Raw genomic sequence first — 18440 nt, 5'->3', positions numbered from 1 at the left:
ATATTTTTGTATCTAAATAATAGTATTCTTAATTTTTTTTTAATGATTTGCACAATTTTGACAATCACAATAGGCAAATAGTTTTAGTCACTGGAATAATTATTAATGCTTTCAGAATGCCCTATTTCATTTAGTGAAATATTTGTTGATTTAAGTGCAGCTACAGTATGGTTAGAAAACAGAATGAACAGGTAGGTATGAGATGAATATTATATATTTATGTACTCTCTTTAATATAATTTCTTTGTGGCATTCTTCAAACTTCAAATAACTTCACATAAATTTAACTACATTTGTATGAGAACAACAAAAAAACTGCCTACCTGACCAAACTACAAGCAGAGGAAGTTTGTTCACACACCTTAAATAAGCAAAATCTTGTTTATACCACAGTGATAGAGGTATTAATAAAACTGAATGTAATGCAAACCATCTAAGCACGAAAATGTTATCATAAGGCTGCTTTAAAGATAGACATGTCAATATTCTATGCTTTGTCCTAGGACTTTCCCCCAAAAGTTGATGTGAAATCAAACTTTCCACTCAAGATAAACTTATGGCTCATGAGGAAATCCTTTCAACCGATGGTCCTACGTGCACTCTCCGAGTGCGCAAGGAGTTCCAGAGATTGAAAGCTACAGTATGCAGATTTTTACATCAGCACACCAAGAGGCAGGTTAGTTTGATATCCACAGACCCCTGAACTCCTGAGCTCCATATCTGCCTCAGGGGGTAAGGAAAGATTGTGCTCAGTCTTCTGCTTACAACTGTGTTATTACCCAAAAATAGAAAAAAGGGGAGAGGCAGAGAGAAAGCTTGTGGCCAGCACTGTGGGATCAAAAGGAGACGATTTATGCTTTCATCCCAACTGACGGACGATTAAATTAAAACAGATCAGTGCTGCAGTCTGTGGGCAGGTGGCTGTCGGCTGGCGTTGGCCTCAGAGCGATTAAATTGCTGCGGAGATGGAGAGCCTTCCTTTCCTGTTGCTGCACTTACAGATCAAACAGTGACAAATGAGATGTTACTGCTCTTGTAAAGCAAGGCTACAATCTGTCAAAGTACAACATAATTTGTGACCTGACGTGGCACCCTCTCTCTCTTTTTTGACATCTGAATACAGTGATTGCGTCACAGTCGAGTCCACTTAAGAAAGCACAGGCAGTCCTCTCCCAAGAATTACGGTTTTATATGTGGTTACCTTCAAGGTGTTTACGGATTCCTATGGGCTCTCTTGCTGGAAGTAAAACATTGTCTGTCTTTTATTTTCTATGGAAAATATACAAATGAACAAAGTGTAACGGTTTTTAATTTGTTTTCCCTGAAGAAGTCTTTTGGTGTGCTTCACTCCTGTATTTTGTGAACCTTTCAGTCTTAATGATCCCTTATTTTGGTAGATCTTTAGTTACAGTTCAGAATTTGCAGTTGTTTTAGATTGACCAGGCTGGCTAAATTCTCCAGAGCCTGGATAATGAGAACTACAATGCTTACTCACATGTCAGTCTAAGTCTGTTTGTATCTACAGGGAGAAATGATGATGTACATGGATAAAGAAACCAAATTTTGAATGGGCTGAAAGAAATAATTTCATTTTTACTTGTGCTACTTGAAGTTGTTAAAGTGGCAGGATCATCTTGGCCTTGACAGTATTTTGGCACTTTTTTATAGAGCTTTTGCAACTGCTCCTAATGGAGGTGTAACTGGCAGGGATTAATATTTATTAAGAGAAATATTATGCACTTCATGAAAGAAATCTGTAATCTCATTTCAAGAGAGTATTAGTGAGCTATATCACTGAACTAAAAGCATTACCTCTGACATGACAACTGATATAATTAAACTCTCATCATGCATGCTTTTTAGAGCTCTATCTACAACTGAGATAGTATTACTGCTACCTTGAAAGAGAAAAGATTTCAGTCTAAATCCAATATTCTTTTTTTCCTCAATATGTGTGCAAATGTATTTGCAAGACAGGGAGATAATAATGTGTGTACAAAATTATACATGAAATTGAATAGAAGAATGCAGTGTGACACAAAAGGGAAGATAAGAGTGTGCATAATGTTGTAAAGTCTGTTCACAACACTGTGATATCCCTTTTGGATGCTAAGGAATCTGTTCATAGATGGCAAAATGTAATAATAAATCACAAGTTGAAAACAAGAGTATAAAATGAAAAATACCAAGACATTTTTTCTGAAGTTTTTTTAGAAGTGCCTTGCATATAACAAGTCTATTTTGAAAAGCTTATTGCAGTCTGCAGCATCAAACCTTGAACTTGATGAGTTTCTGTAAGACTTAAAAAAACTTAAGGGAACAAAATCTGTTGCTAAAGGGAGACAAATAAGCAAATTTTCTGTGTTCATAACAAGTAACAAGGACTGAGATTTTACAGAAGAGTGCACGACAACACCATGAAGCAGAAAAGTCATAGGTCAAAGGGCATAAAAGAATGTTTAGCAAGATGTATATATATGGAATATTGCACTCACAAAAGCATAACAAAATACAGTCAAAGAGCTGTGCTATGTGGATGCTATATCCCTACTTGACACAAGAATTATATTGTTCTTTAGTCATAGTGGAGATTTTCTCTTGTCCATGATGATACTATCAAAAACATTGGAAATCCTCTCACTCATTCATCAAACTGTGTCTGGCATGCCATACCTGTTACTGATAATGGTTGCACAGAGTTACTTTTGTATAAATGAAAGTTTTAGCAGGGAAGAATTCTCCAAGCAGGTGATTGGTTGGTATCAGCCATCTGTGCCATTTTTCTTCTTGTGCAGGTCACAATCACAGTTGTTGAAACTATAGCTATATCTTAATCAGTGGTGATAGCTATGGGATGTCTGCTCTACTCATACACTTTGAACCTTCTAGCCTGAAGGAATCACTCCAATTTACCGTACATGACCAACTCCCCCCCCGGTTGCCAGATCTACTATATTGCAATAATAACATCACCCCCTGCTGATTGTGATTTAACACACACATCTATCTAACCATTCACACACACCAGGTTTTACAGTATTGTTTTGGAATTCAGTGTTGTCACTTGCTGTGAGGCCAATAAGATTATCTTAATGACAGACACGTATGTCCTGAGTTTCAGATGAACATGCAGAGTTTTTCACATGCAGAAGACTGCTGAACTTCTGAACATGCATTTTTTAAAATATTTGTCAGATTATATGCTTTGTCAAACATGCTGTAAATGTTTGTGAAATTGTTGCCCTAAAACAAGCCAAGAAATTACAAGCCAAGAAAGCAAAGAAAGAACTCTGTAATGTCAGGAAAACCGGAAAAGCAATGAAAGAATTCTAGCAATTACATTTCAGCTAATTAGCTCTGTCACTTTGAAGAGAATAAATAAATTGGAGTGGCATTAATTTTGCATTCATGAAAACCAGTGCCTAATTGAATCAGCTCAGGGAAGACACTATACTGGGTATATATGTCTGGATCAGCACAGACACTTAAAATAATCAAGCCAATCCAACAGACACTAGTCTGGTTCTGCATAGATACATTTTCTCTCACCTCTTTTTCTAATTTCACCTTAGAACACCAGTTTGTCAATCTGCTTTTGTGCCTACAAAAAATGAATGAAGTGTCATCATACTGTATGTTTTATTACCTCATCAGAATGTAAACGATTGCTCCAAATAAGTTTGAGCTAAATTTCATTTTCATGTTCTGACTAGCACTCAAAGATAATAGTAGTAATTATAATTATTTGAAACATGAAGACCAGATAATAGATGATTTTCTGTTAGGAACTTAAAATATGAGTGTTTCCACCAAAGCATGGTGTGTCTGTCAGCACAGTTGGTTTTGCTGTTGTGAATTAAGTAGGTGGGGGATGGAGTTGAACAAGGCTATAAGTGGTGATGAACCCTTCCACATTTTCTGTTTAAGTCAGGATCTCTTTGACCTTTAAAGTTTAAGAGGGTTAGTTAGTGTCACAATTTCAGTCTAACCAGCTGTCAAGCAACAGCTACAAACAGAATGTCACTGTGGTTCAAAGGGCTTAGACTTCAATACAGAGTTGGCCAAACGGTTAGTTTAGCCTTTTTTCACTGTGCTTATTTAAGCAAGATACAGTATGTGCATCAAATGAGATCCGCTAACAGCTTTTTTTTCATGGCAGATAAGGTCTATATTGGTTTAAAACACACAGCACAGCTATTATATACTGAGAGAAATATTCGAAGAAATGCCTGATAGACAAAAAGAGGGTTTAACAATAGATTAATCACAAAAATAAACCTAATAAATATAAAGAAGACATGTTTTGATTGTTTTATTTTGTTTCTCTGGGAAAGTTGGATAATAAAATCTAACAGTCTTGTCATAAATAATTATTCCATGCTTCTAAGAGCAAAATTTCTCTTCAAATTTTAATACAGTGGAAACACCAGCAGCTGTGAGTGTTGTTAGATACACAGCTGCTTCAAGAACAAAATCCTGCACTAAATGTAACTTGACATCTTGAAAACAAGAGAAGTGTGCTTATCAGTGTAAAACGTTGTGTGACTGTAATCGATGTAAATAAAAATTACAAGCACATTACGTAACTACTTGTAACAACACAAATGTACTATATGGTGCTTTTTTCTTAATTCTGCCACTGGGTCTTTTAAGATTTTTGACTTTACAGTACCGTGAAGCACAGGCAGTGTCAGAGAGTGCTCTGAGCGACCTACACCTTTGAAACCTGTGTGATGTAACAATGCCCTGGCTGAAGTTATTTGAGACTTCTGTCCTGACCCACAGCCAATTCCTGCCATTCAGAGATTACTATTATCTTGTCTTTCAAACAGCACCCATAGACCTAAAACTGGCCTTAAGGGCTCTGGGTGAAATTGTCTTTTGATTGATTTATTCCTTTTTATGATTTAGTTACTAACTACATGTATGACATTATTTAAAGGAAAGTATTGGTCATACTCATAACAAAAATTATTACTGTGGCAAGAAAGCAGAAGGTCTGTTACCTATTTCAACAAAAAAAATCACTGCTAGTCTACAGAGTATGCTCTGCTGTTGAGTCTAATGCTTTGCTTGGCTTTGAACAAGGAAAGAGCAATCAGATTGCACTGCCATCAAGATGAACCTTTGAATGGATTCCTGATACAAAAAAAATCAGAACAATTTACTGCCACCAACTGTGATCAGAAAGCAATGCCAACCTCACTCCTCGGCCTGAAAACACAAAAGAATGACTACATCCAAAAATGCTATCATAACAATGCCTAGTTGGAAACACATACCAACAGACTATTTACTTTTTCTCCCCAGATACCTTTAATTAACTGCCTGATACCCTTTTCAAACAGTTTTCACTTTTTACTGCTGTTGTATCAATTGTATACTGCTGTATGTTTCCTACAGTTTTTTAAATAAACGAATTACTGTTCACAGTCCTTGTGCTGATGAAGAAAATCTCAAATAGTGCCTTTGTTGTCAAAGTCAGTAATCAGATTACAAACTGGACCTCCAAGAAAACATAACAGGACGACGGTCACTAATAGAAAAGCCATGTCTATTTCTAACCACTTAAGATTATCATTGGATTGAATATTGCCAGTGAATTGCCAAGTACTGTATCTCTGGTCCTGAGAGTTAGTACTGCATAGCCTGTGGTAACTACCCTGCATGGATAACTTCAAGGAATAAATATTAAATAGATTTACACAGTTTACATAAGCAACAAACAGGTATTATAGTATGTAACATGCGTGGGGTTAATATCACTGCACCATATTAAAACAATTAACTCATGAGCTTCAGAAATATACAGTATAATATCCTATCTTTTTAGCCAAAAGGAAAACAAAATTTGGGAAAAGAAATGGCTACTCTTTTCTTCAAGCTGAAAATTTTAAATACAATAATCAGAAATGATAAAAAGGTCTCAAGAGTTATCCATCTTGTTTTCCCAGACCTCCAGCCATCAGGGATATACAGAAGGAAGCATGAAGTGAGCTCGTTGGCCCAAGAATGCTGTCTTGTGGGAAAATCTGCCACAATTAAGGCATAAAGTGTCATTGACAATCCCCCCTACCCTTTACAGAGGTCTCTGAGGAAGCAGATTGGCAAGCAGGAGGCCGCATGCTTCCAGCTGTCCCCTACCTTCCTACAAGTGGTTCTGGGAGTGGAAAAAAAAAGTCAGCAGCATATGAAATACTTGGTACTGGCTGCAATCCAAACAAGCATCCTTATTCAAATTCAGCAAAGGGACCCCAATTCCCATTTGGTTATTCAAATGCTTAAAGATGTCATTTTGTTTTGTAGTGCAAGCAAAAGGGGGTTGGGGGGGTCAGCAATTTTCTGAAGCTGTACCTTCTGCCGCAACGTCTTGAAGTCTTACACACTCACACTGTGAGATAATGTCTGCCTGACCTTTTCCCTTCACTCAGAATTTCAGCAATTACAGTTAGTTAATGCTGCAATTATCAGTTGCCGTTTTAGGCACTGCCAGAGGGGATATCCTAAATGTAAATTGCTAACGCTGCAATGTTCAATGTGCTGTTCTCCTTACACCAAACTGTGTTGTGCCGACAATACATAAGTATGGAAGGTACAACAGGTGAGGGGGGCTCTCGAATTCTAATATTTCAGAGAGGAATCCAGTCTTTTGTTTTGCACTGTTTTGTCTGGCAAGACTTTCGATCTTCCTTCCATGCTTTCTAGAAATACAAAATTTGATTTCCACTCAGATAAGTGAGTGCATCTTCTGCTTTCCCCCGTTATTAAATTAATTAAGAGTTCTTTATTGAGAAATGTGTGATTGCTAAACACAATAATTCCTCATTAATTTATCAGTTAACGAATCACTGTGAATGCTGTATGTGTATATGTACATAAATGGCATTTTCAGCTGTTGGGGTCCATCTTGAAAATAATAGTGTTGCTAAAATGGCAAGAAGAAACAACTTTCTCAATTCAAATTTTATTTAAAATCCAATGAAAGTCAGTTGGATGCACTGTATGCCTAAAAGCAACATATAGTACACCATATACAGTAATTCATTTTATAACATTACAGTATACAGTCCTACAGTGTTCTGTATTTGTATATGATAACTTAGCCAAAAAAAAACTGTTTAAAATATAGTAATCACTTCAGTTTATAATCAGTTTAAAATTAGATTTTATCTTATTAAAGAATATTATGCCTTAGTATTGCATTAATTGCAATATTCTGTTTTATTCTTCAGAAGCTTATTTCACCCAAAAATCTGTACAGTTTTAATAGTCCAATATCCTTTTATATGTCATGTATTATATACATATGTACTCTTGTACAGCATGTTGTGTTTGTTGTTTACAAAAGTTTATAAAACCGTATTCTTCTTCATTTTATAAATATACACATAGCTATTAGTTTATATTCTTAATACCAATAACACTATGGTTATGATCAAAAATCATTGCTGTAGAAAGGAATCATACACTCATTTAGTGAAGATATTTGACACTACAAGCCTTGTTTGGGATGATCACTATGCTTTTTGTAGTGCACTATGAACAGTGAGAAATGTTGTCGTCTTTTCATCAGTGTTACGCTTTAAAAATATGGTCTTCATTTGTTGTGGACTCTCTTTCACAGCTCCTATATTTTGCAAAGTCATTATAGTATATAGAACATTAAAAAAGTTGAATTGTGAGAATTGAAATATCTGATTGGCAGCTTTGTCTGATAGGTGCAGTCAGTGGAACTGCCAGTCATTTACCACATGATAATGAGGCTGTCATCATATTAAACGGCCTTGTGACAATCTGCTTTATAAGTGTGATGTCTACTGCATGGTGTGGGGGGTAAAAAAGCAAGTATTTTTTAGAAGGCAAACTACAAGATATCTCCATCAGTTTTAAAATAATCTTTTAATTACAGTCAGAATTCTAATGCTGTCCAAATGCTCAACATTCAAAAGGCAGTAACCAAAAGCAGTGTGTTACCTGAGGAATGCCTTACAATTTAAGACAACTAACAAAATTTATATCCCAAATATAAAGCAAACATACTGCAGCTAATGTGATTATTTTAAATGTGTTCTGTAAAAGCCTCGTGCCTTTTGTACTGGTATTTATCAGTTTGATAGATATAGGCTAAATAAATGTACAGATATCTCAATAGAAGAGGAAAGAAAACATGAGCAAGCTAAAGACCCGTCTTCAATAATCACTTAATCCAATGCAATGTTATGGTAAAATGGTGCTTAATCTGGCACACAATGGATACAAGGCAGAATTCACCATGCATTTGGTATGAAGTTATTGCTGTATATAGGAGACAATTAAGATACATCATTTAACCTAGTCAGCAAGACATTGGACTTTGGGAGGAAACAGGAGCACTCAGCAAAAATACACACAGCAACAGGAATGAAATTCACACACCACACAGGAGACACACCAGGTTCGAACTAAACCCAAAATCCAAAAGATACAAGGAAACAATACTGATCGTTAAACGTCAATGCTGCCCCGAAGATAAACATGTTTTTCTAAAAGTTAAAAAAGTTAAAAGCTTTCCAGAAAATGTGTAGTAATCAATAATGTCACCAAACTGCTGAAGTTTGTCATTGTCACCCCTCCAGGAATGAAATACTTTGCAATATCTGATGGCTCAAAAAATGAAAATGGCTCAAAAGGGGTGGTTCATGCTCCAGGCTTAAAACTAGGACATTCACAAAACGTGATGCTCGACTTGAATATAGTAGGTCCCATCGCTAAGCTAATTTAAATATTGATATTCCCTAACTTAATGAAAATAAAAAGCTGTGGAATGTTTTAGAACTGTAACAAAACCAAATCCATTCACAATTCCAGTGCCCATCATTTGGTTCTCTTTGGTTCCAAATGAACACAGGCATTGCATAATCCGGCAGGCAAGAGCCTGTGACAGCAGGATGATTTATGCTCCTAGTCAGAGCAATAGGAGAGAGAGAAAGAGACAGAAAGATCCACTGTGTTGGGGACAGCTTGAGAGAGAGTGAGGTGGAGGTGAGACAGATGCTCTCAGTAGGCCTCTGTTAGCAGCCAGACTCCAGTAAGCCTCCAATGATTCTTCTCAACTATGTGTCTAGGTAAGAAAGCTGCAGGTACAGAGACATTAAAAATGTACACATATAAATATACAAAAGAAGGATTCAATTTTGAAGGGATGCTCTAAGAAATTGTTCACCTCTAAATTAAGCAGGTTACCTCTAAATTAAGCAGGTTAGTTGATTTAGATCATTCAATTCAATTTAGTCATTCAATTAGAAAAATAAATATGGTTAGTAACCCATGTGTCCTGTTTTTTTTTATGGAAGCTATTGTAAGAATAGAAGAAACAAAAATAATTAAAGGACTTCAGCAGAGGGACATAAACATTATTTATATTTATAGATTAAATTTGTAAATATAAGTTTATAATATATGTATATATTTCAAATATCCTTTACAGTACCTTATCAATTTATACAGTCTCTTTACTGAAAAAAATGTATTTACAAAAACAAAAAAATAGGAAAACTGTAAAATGAGGTTGCTGAACCTAGAGCTGATGCTCATTCATTGGCCAGTGACTTTTCTATTGGCTGGTGTGATTGTAAGATCTTAGCAAAGACACATTCTGCAGTATGGCTGCGTGCTCTCATTTGCGAGACCTGTGAGTTTGTAACTTCAAGAGGGGGAAATTCACTGCTGTCTCTCTCCAGAGAACTAGGTCTAACTTTAGAGAGCACTGCTGTCTAAATCCAAATTTCACAATTTCACTAGACCACACCATTTTAGAGAGCCTCTATAACTAGGCTGGTTTGATTGTTCAGGAATTGTGTCACTTGTTCACAAAACAGCCCAACACCAGCCCAATGACTCCTTGCTGTCACTTCTCTTGTCAGCAGAACTCTGGAATAGAGAGTGACATACTGTACTGCACAGTGATTATAAAAAAATATTAAAGGAGGGTGAGTAATTTTGAAAAAGACTATAACTGTATGCCCACAATTTACACTTAATATACATTTTCTGTATCATAATTTGTACTTGGATAAGCATGTTTGCTAAGTAAATAAATTAGAATTACATGCAATAATAATATCCATGGACAGTGTTAGTGAATTGAAAGACGGTATGAGGTTTAGCTTTGTGACAACAAGATCCAGATTATAGAAAAAGGTGAAAATAAAGCTTTTTTTGACATTGTGCTCAAGGTTTGCTTGTTTAAAAGTGAAATCACCATTCCTTTCTGTTGGATCAAATTATTCTGTTGCTCAATTATACTATGCCAAAAAACAGAGTTTATAAATAATTATAATCATTAAGAAGCCGTATAACCACTTTGCAGAGCATTACCAAAATCCTGCTGGAGTGTTTTGTGGTGTACAATCAGTTAAGGACTGAAATGATGATTCTGTTCCTTCTGATTAATGAAAATAAACACAATGATGTAGGATTATGGTGCATGGAAAACTGAATATGTTTAATGGAAAATTAGAAATGCTTGCCAGACATTGACATACAAAAATCAAAGAACCAAAGAAGAAGTATAGAAAAAATAACTTTCATACTGTTATTTACTTAGGATCCATATGTTTCCGTTAAATGCAAAAAAAAAAACTAAAATTCGTATGAAACCACACATTTTAAATCCATTTATAGCTTGCACAGATCTTGGTCACTTTCAGGTAAATGTTATAGGGAAGATTAAAGATCTGGATCTTAATTGAGTTTCTGGTGACAAACTGGTGTCTAAGGAGCTTGAAAACCCTGTGTCAATCATAATTCTGACAAAGAAACATTAAAAACTACACTCCTGCAGCGATATAATCTGTCTGTTCTAAAGACATGAGGGATGGTAAAAGCTCTGCATCACCATTTGTTTTCTTACAAGCACATGAAAAAAACATTACTACCTTTCCTACTCCAAAATACAGGATTAATCACATGGCCTCCATGAGATTTTATGCATTAAACCAAACTGCATTTTTTGTGATTTTTATATTTTTGGTGACACAATCTTATGCAGCAAGCCGTTAATATGGCTAGCAGCACGTATTTGCTAGGATATGGTTTGGAATTATTTGTTCCTACGTTTTTTATTAATTTCCCAGTGACTGATGTCCGAACTAGAAATGAGCTAAAAAAGATATATTAGACCTTCAAAACTTCTTTTTAACTTCTTTTCCTTTTCTGACGAAGTCTAGCTACAGGATAGCAGTCAACCAGGAAGACAAGGCTGGTTCTCGTTTTCCAGTAAGGCCCTGGCTGAATCTAATTTTACAGCTGGGTAGGCTGAGGTACAAGCATGTGAAGTGACTTGCCTTCAGGGTCAGGCAGTGAACCAGTGGCTGAGTTAGCATTGGAAACCACAATTTCCTTGCTGCTTAGTGTGTACCTCTGAAACATTTGGCTTGCCGCTGGGCATAAGCTAGATTTGTGGCCATGAACCATACTACACTGGATTTCTACAGAGCACTGTGTGCTGTAAGAGAGCTCTAGTTCTTTGCCATCAAGCCAGTATTAAAGAGCAAAGGTTTTTTATGTTAGAATGGATAAATGGGCAGCTACTTTAAAAAGGACTTAAGGCAGTTGGTTAACAGTCGAGCAGACAGTAGCTTCATTACAAGCAGTGTGTTTCTTGTGTCACTGAGAGATTTATCACAAGGCAGGAGTGCGTTTTGAGCGATTCCCCCCTGTCCTCCTCAGTGTGCTGGCCTAAGATGTGGCTGGTGATATCACTCTGCATTAATTCTGTGGGATCTCTGCTGGGAAACCCCAGAGCTGTGGCAGTTAATCTGTCTTGAGCTGGGGAGGGGCTGGTGAGAGGATTCCTGTTTCATCTCTGGATTACAGAACACCTTTCCCTCTGACAGCAGGCAGAGATTTGAATTAGAGTCGGATCTACCCTTGTAACAAACCAGCAACCCCGACCACAGCCAAGCTCTTTTCTATTGATTTTACAAAATGACGATCCATATTAATATTCTTGATGAAGTTCCAATCAATCAGCAATTAAAACTTTCTGACAAATCTGATTGAGATCAGACCATTTTTACATATCATTCTTTCATTCTTAATTATACCATCTTATTTTTTCAAAGGTCAGGAATTCTTTTAAAATGGCCTCGGTATTACAGTTCATGGGAAAACAACAACAAGAATAACAAAGCAATAACTATAAAAGAAGGTGAATTGGCAAGTGACGGTACTATTGTAATGAATATGTGAGTACATGATTGTATATGTCTCTTAGAAAAATAGGGAAACTGATGAATCAATTTACTAAATGACCCTTATTCATATGTAGAGCAGGACCCCTATATCAAATTTGAACACTTTACAACAAATGGCAGTGCCATTTTGATATATGAGTGTATGGGTGGCTAGAAGCAAGAACAAAAGCCTACAATTTGTCTGGGAGCTCATGGGAAAAACCGCCATATCAAAAACCACAGAACATCCTTCAGACCTTTCTCAAACATACCCCAGTCTTATCAATTACATAACTACCACAGAAATCTGGTGCATAGGCAAATGTGGCACTCTTAAAATAGCTATTTCTGAATTGTTATTCAGGAAAACCTTTTCCAAAAATCTAAATATCAAACATGTATAGCTTTTAATAACATACAAGTGTAAGGCATTATTGTCCAAAATATGGTATATTGGTTTTACAGTCCAAAAACAATTTTAGTGCACAATATTTTTTTATAATTAAGAGCCAAACTAGATATTTAAAAAATAGGAACACAGAATATTTTTCCTTACATTGCATATCACCACATGTATATATACAGTTGTTATAGCTACTATAAATGATTCAATAAACTACAATACTTGCAGAAGTACAGTAACTGTAAAAATAATGTCAGTTTTTAAAACTGGCCCTGCAATTGACATAGTGTCATATACATTCAAATTTATTACTGTTTTTATCTTGTTGTGCATCTTTTAAAAATATTTCAACTAGTTTCCACAAAAATGTAATAGCTTAAGTGTTGTACAGATTCTAAATGTAGAATGCATTTTTTCATGTCAACTTTGGTATTCTGGTGTTTTGGTGTGACCAAGAAAATGTGCTTGCCTGAGGGAGGGTTTGTTCATTACTGTAAAACAGTTGAAGTGATACAGAAAAGGAAAAGTAAAACTTAAACAAACTGTACTGCTTGGAAAAACAATATTTTTGTAGTTGTCTTCCCATAGTCAAATGTCTGATAAGCACAGCTAAGTTATAATTAAATATGTATAGAGTCTACGTCATCCATTACCCTTATGGAAAATATTAAAAATATTCACCTAAGAAGTAAAAAAGAACACTTGATATTTTCTGTAGGAAACTTGATCTAATTGGGTCTCACTGTATGTCGGAAGTGGACAGTAAAATCTACAAATAAGAAATACTACAGTTTCAAAAAGTACTGGATTACACATCAAAGCATGTTTCAAAAACCATGCTGTTCACTTTTCATTGTTCACATTGTGATCAATATTTGCACATATTTTCAAGCTGTCAGCATGCACATGGTACTAATGTGTGTCCTCAAGGTTGCTATTTGTCTGATAAAAAAAAATTGAAGGTCCCCACTGTTTCTCCAACAAGGTACAGTTTGTGGTGGGCTGGGTGTAACTTATAGAGGTTATTAAATAATATCAATTCTTAATAAAATAATTCTTACCTTCCCTCATCATTCCCACTGTTAGACACTTCATGAAGCGACAGGCCTGACAAGACTTACGTCTGCGCTTTGTGATTTCACATTCATTGGTTGCAGGGCAGCTGTACTCAATGTTTCCTGTGGCAAGGCATGTAGGGAGAAGAAAAACAAAGTGTTTAATAGATGTCAAGAAATGCTGACCAGCTCATTTAAAATCTTCTAAACTAACAACACACAGAAATAACATAAAATGAATATCAGTTTGAACTATAATAACCCATACAGATATCTGAAAATGTATTTACATATAATGGATGTGTCATGATCTGCCACCAACAAGCACATCAAATTCACATTTGTTTTGAGTACATCTATATCTTTTTAGATATTTAATTTTGAATTACTTTGACAAGTCCATGACTAAACTGGTAAACTCCAAGCTCTCAACACAAAAACATACTGGAAAGTCAAATATGTCTCTTTTTCCTGTAGATATTTAGTTAATCTTTGGGTTTGCTTATAAAACAAACTAAAATCCTGTTCAAAATATTATTAAATATGAGATGATTGTGTTGAATTTAGTAGAGAAACAAAACATACAGGCAATGTGTAATAATAAAAGATACAGACTCTCGGAAGCAGAACTTTGTGATCACCAAGAAAACCCCATAGAACAAATATAACAAACAAAACTGGATGCTTGACTATCCAGTTTGATTGTTCCTTGAAGAAGTGACCATTCAGTTGAACTTCCAAGGAATAAATTGAACATTGGGGTTCGTTATTTAAAAATTCTTACGTGCCTTTCCATGTTGTCCAGTATGGCCATATCCTTTACTGCCAATGTTTATTATTTTTTCATTTACTGAATATTAATCACCAGAGGAAAATTTCAGTAATAATCAGGTTACTAATAACCTGAAGAACTTTGCTCGGAATAAAAAACAACATCTAGTCACCCAAAATGTGATTTAGTGTCAACATTAAACACATTTATAAAATTCTAAATATTTATACCAAAAGATTCTATACTAAATTGGATTTGAAAGACAAGTTAGTAAGTCTCCAACAACGGTTTTCTTACTAGAAAATAACTAATGCTGAAAGAGTGTTAAGAGCTTCTGTCATCATACTGTAAAGTACTGTTAAATTTATAGATATGATGTTCACAATTCTGTTATCAACCCTTTTCAATCACAGAGCAACGTGTTGCATAAAAAGCTACTTAAGATGGCCCAGTGTTGAATATTCAGTTTTCAGGCAACCCTTTTAAGAAAAGATTTAAGGAGACTATTGTAAGAAAAAAAGATATGTAAGTTCTTAGTTCTACAGTTACATTACATGTTAAGAAGAAATTAAATTGAGAAATGATGATAACACTTTTATATTTCTTCTCTACTACAAAGACATTATCCTTAGGGGGAAAAACACAAGCTGAAATTGCACTTTGCCATGCTGTGAACAGGAGAAAACAAAGTTCACCCCACATTAGAGCCTCTTAGGTCGATGGATGTGCATTAGTATCTTGATGTAAATGTCTTTTTTGTTTATAGTTCTCAAGAGAAATAGAGGGGGGAAGGTAAGGGGGGAGGAAGTCAATGCTCAAGGCGCATAAATTGTCTTTGGAAAGGAGATGGGGTGTAATTGTAACATTGATATTTCATGTTTGCAGCTCTCCTGGTTTGTAAGAGGCTCTCTGAACAGCATGCAGGCTCATGCAATTAACACTGGGCCCGTCTGGGACCTTGATGCTGATGAAATATTTCAGAGTTAATCAGACTTTGTAAACACTGATTTATATTGACTTCTCTTCTGTGAACTGATGTTTCCTCATTAAAAAGCAGATTAGCGAGAATGCTTGGAGACTAAATGCTCAAGACCGCTAATTCAACAAGGAAACAGTATTTAAACTATGCATGTCCATTAAATAGGGTCCAATATTCATTAACAAGGTAATCTCAAGAAGCCATTAAATTCTCAATATTGCAAAGGATCCAATGTCTGTGTGGTCAAAAAATACATTTTAAAGTACTACATAACATGCTGAGAATTTGCAAGGAGTTCAATTATGATGAAGACAAAAAAGTGTCCCTTTTTAGTGTAATTGAGAAAGAACAGTCAGAAATGGAGACTTTTTACTTCACTGTGTTAACAGATAAATTTAACACCTGTGAAATCACAATTACATACTGTAAGGAAATATTGTAAACAGCATTGTAAATATTAAATGTATACAACAATTAAAAATATCAAGCACTGCTTATGTATTGCTTTAAAAACATATAAATAACTGTTCATTTTTAATCAATTTTAACAATGTTTTATAACTGTAAAAATATTATGTATATTTAAATATATTTTATCACCACTCTGTATGTTAAATTAATTTGTTGCAAAGTCTTAAGCAGCACTTGCTAGGATGAATGTGAGTTCAAGTGCATTTAATAGTATCATTAATATATAAGTAGATTTTAAGTACATACTTGATAAGTCAACAAAATATAGGAATGTTCATATTTGCCTACACCTGTATGTGCACTATATGAGCAGATGCATCAACTTTCATTTTGATAAATGTAATTTGATTACATTATGATACATGTCATCATCACATCAGATGAGGTCTAATAAATGTATAATATAAGGTGATGAGTTTGCACCAGAGTATTTGTGTACATAAAGAGTGCAGTGTGCCTTAAGAACAAATTCTACTTACAATCCATTCTTATGGAAGGCTAATGATGAGCTTTTTTTAACTTGTGGACACAAATGACTAAATAAGGTAATGACAGGTTCAGGTGATGTGCAGTGTCAGGTGTCACTGGAAGCATGCCACAGCTGCTGCCTGCCAAACCCTCAAACGCAACGCTTTGGATACGAAATCTCCAGCTTTGTGGTCTCCTATAGACATCCGGAATCTGTGAGAAGAGACGGTGCTGCAAATGTCACAGATGCAGAAAGTCTCTGGGTACTTTTGGGAGACTTCCTAGAGCTACTCCACACGGTGCTGTCTTTCTTCCGTAAGTTGGTGATTAGTAGTGTCATTAAGATGGATATAAACTCACCTGTATCTTTAATTCCCTCTTAAGTTTGGCTGCTAAGTTGGGAAATGAATAAATTGTATAGAGTAATGTAATGTTATTTTTTTCATAGGGATATGCAGTGACAAAGATGCCCTTCTATACCGATGTATTCAGAGAATACAGAGGTTAATAATTTGTGATATGTAAGATAGCAACTCACTTACAAAGTATGTGAATGACATCAGCAGTCCTGTTGTGCAGAATGCCTGCCCATTCCTGGCAAAGAATCTGTATGAGGGAATCCCTGAAAATGGCTTTGCTTTGACAGTATCACAAAGATAGGTTAAGAAATATCCAACGTACTGAAGTGGGCTCATATCTGATGAGTGGCCAGTCGTTGACAGATTTGTGTATACATATAAACTAAAGATCAGCAGCTTTAAAGCAACATGGACTAGCAATTTTAGGAAGAAGAATGTTAATCCATCCTCTTCATTTGTGATCCCTAGCTTAAGTATTATCATTCCTTTTAATAATACATTGATGATGGCAGATGAAAAACCTGTTTTGTAAATGCAAAGACAAGAGTGTTCACCTTGTTTTAAGAGAGATGAACAACCAATGAGAGTATCTGTTGTCTGGCAACTCAAGGGTGCCTGCAAATTCATCTGGTTTATCTGAAGAGATGTACATTTCTCATGGAATTCTTAATTATGTGTTTGTATATTAAATGTATACATGTTTGCCCATGGACTTTTGTTTCCTCTGATAGTAGGGAGGAACTAAAATGGCTTCAAAACCAGAGAATCAAACCCAACCTTGAATCGTCCGCTTGAAGAAGGCCTTGCAAGCTTCACAAGACGCTACGCCATAGTGGTAGCCTGATGCGATGTCTCCGCATACCAGGCACAGCCTCTTGGGCATGGAGTTCAGCATGTATTCGCACTTGATCTGGGAGTCTTCTGTGATGGTGCTTGAGCAGTCCTCGTAGCGTTTGGAGGCAGCACTGTTGGGACCCAGCCCGCCCGTGGGACCATACAGCGTTGGCGAGTCCAGACCGTTCTGGTGCCCGTTCATAGTGGAGCTGTAGCTACCACTGGCATCAGAGGAGCCACCGGGGCTGTGGTGGTTGATGCTGTCTGTGAGGGAGGCAGGGCTGGAGGGTTCCGTCTTGATGTATGAGGGGCAACTCGAGTCAATATGCCGGTCCTTGCTTGACATTCTGCAGAGGAGCCTGCCAGAGGGAGAAGGAGAACAAAATAAGCAAAAGCACTAATAATTCCAGAAAAGATGTCTGCTCTGCTTGTTGGTATTCTAGACAGTGTACCACATTTCACCCACAACATAATGCAAAATTCCTATTATTTTCAGTATTCTGCTCTAATAACCCATGTGTACTGGACACTCATACAGAACTTTATACAGAAAGGGGTTCCGTCTTCATACAGAAACATTCATACAGGAACACTCATACAGAAACAACATTTTTTTTTAAAAAGCCGGAACTTACCAGTTATAAAATATTAAGGAAGTACAATAAAACATATTGGAACAGCTTCTTTTAACAAAAGCTTAAATGTTATTGTCTTATCTTTCCACATTCCTGCAGTTCACATTCATATTTCCAGAGTTAATGTTTTTAACATTTCTTTGCTACTTATAATATCAGAATGCATGAAACCGCTCAGCATTTTAAACAGGAGAGTAAGATGAAGCTCTAATAAAAAACAGTTTTCAATGAAAATGTGTACTGCATGCT

The 18440-nt window shown here is 35.9% G+C and overlaps 1 protein-coding gene across 9 annotated transcripts in view; it reads right to left on the bottom strand.

Moving 5' to 3' along the window:
• Nucleotides 1–18440, bottom strand: part of esrrga (estrogen-related receptor gamma a) — a 247600-nt gene that overhangs the window by 50986 nt on the left and 178174 nt on the right. For all 9 annotated transcript variants that reach the window (XM_088932967.1, XM_088932948.1, XM_088932914.1 and 6 more), the window contains exons 2-3: nucleotides 17500–17915; nucleotides 13680–13796 (exon numbers count right to left, since the gene is read on the bottom strand). In XM_088932967.1, the coding sequence (XP_088789093.1) occupies nucleotides 13680–13796; nucleotides 17500–17902 (520 nt within the window). In that variant the 5' untranslated portion in view covers nucleotides 17903–17915. The remainder of the gene's footprint in view (nucleotides 1–13679; nucleotides 13797–17499; nucleotides 17916–18440) is intronic.

The sequence above is a fragment of the Atractosteus spatula genome, chromosome 2, assembly GCF_055471065.1.
Source record: "Atractosteus spatula isolate fAtrSpa1 chromosome 2, fAtrSpa1.hap1, whole genome shotgun sequence".
NCBI classification, from domain to species: Eukaryota; Metazoa; Chordata; class Actinopteri; order Semionotiformes; family Lepisosteidae; genus Atractosteus; species Atractosteus spatula.
Note: the sequence above shows the minus strand (reverse complement) of the source record. Positions and strands in the feature narration are given on the sequence as shown.